At 37.6% G+C, this 1,440-nt stretch overlaps 1 protein-coding gene across 1 annotated transcript; it reads left to right on the forward strand.

Moving 5' to 3' along the window:
• Nucleotides 1-723: 723 nt before the first annotated feature.
• SARC_15660 (hypothetical protein) lies at nucleotides 724-903 on the forward strand (the record flags this gene model as incomplete). Its single annotated transcript, XM_014290223.1, has 1 exon — nucleotides 724-903. A coding segment is annotated over one exon (180 nt), but the record flags the coding sequence as incomplete, so codon positions are not given.
• Nucleotides 904-1,440: the final 537 nt, after the last annotated feature.

Here is a 1,440-nt window from a genome sequence, read left to right on the forward strand (position 1 = left end):
CACAAATATATCAGGTGTACCTACAGATGCATATAAATATACTTGATGACTGCATAAAATGCTGTTGACGTATCAAATTTTTTTAGTGTCCTATTTCAAACTAATCAACACTCGCATCGCACCTCTTTAATTGGCTCAGAACCCAATTCGTTAAGCTCGCGCAACGAAACCTCACCCCTATCTAATCTGTAGTCGCACTAGGTTTTCCTTATTAAACGAGGTTTCTAATGCCACCTCTGATACACAGGAACTCCTCTGCGACGGAAGTTGTCGTAGACTCTCTGCTATCCGTACTCGATGCGAACAAAACCATCACAGTCCACCGACAAGACACACTGTACAACGTGGTCAAGATGGTATGTGAACTGCCACAGCTTAGAGTACATGTACTCGATTGTGGTTTATAGCAGCATCCATAGCAACATAAATGGCAACATACGAATCGACATACATAACAGCATGCATAACAATATACAAGTCAACATGGAAAGCAACATACATAGATACTTAGCAACGTACAAAGTATCATACATAGTATCATACATAGCAACGTACAAAGTATCATATATAGTAACATACATAGCAACATGCATAGTGACATACACACCGTGCAACAACATTAAACTTGTATTTACACCTATACGAACACGCACACACTCCACATAGTCAAATGCACAACTCATCATATACACACATACTCATAAACACTCTACACACCCGTAGATGAATAAGCACCGTGTGCATCGCCTGATGGTAGTCAACAAAGACGAGCAGCTCGTAGGTGTCATCAGTCAGTTTGGCCTACTGCGTGTGCTGTATGAGAACATAGACGCCCTTTATAACTCACCCGACAGTCCCATATCAGCCTTTGGTTTGAGGAAAGAAGTCGTGACGGTACAAGAGGTATGTAATATACACACACAGAGAGGTATATATTTATATATTGATATATTGATTTATATATATATATTTATATATTGATATACATATATATATATATTTATATATTGATAAATATATTGATATATATATATATATATACATATATATATACATATTATAAGCGAGATTTGCGACACGTTTTGGAATGTTATTTATTTTCCAGTCGCCAATACACCGCGTGGATGACTCACTGATGACTCACTTTCGGTTATATACACTACCGACCAACAGAACGATATGCTGCTAGAGGCAGTGGAGAGGATGACATCGCTCAGTCTCAGTGTGGTGGGGGTGGTCAATACCTCTGGGAAGCTTGTGGGGGAATTCAGCATGGCTGAGGTATGGCTTCTGATGCTAGTGTATATATAGGGTATATACAGTTTTTGTGTGTATGGAGTAATAACTGAATTATCTGATGGTATAATATACACACACACACATATATATATATATATATATATATATATATGCATAGCGTATGTTGTTTAGTAAACTTTA

Source organism: Sphaeroforma arctica, assembly GCF_001186125.1.
Source record: "Sphaeroforma arctica JP610 unplaced genomic scaffold supercont1.6516, whole genome shotgun sequence".
NCBI classification, from domain to species: Eukaryota; class Ichthyosporea; order Ichthyophonida; genus Sphaeroforma; species Sphaeroforma arctica.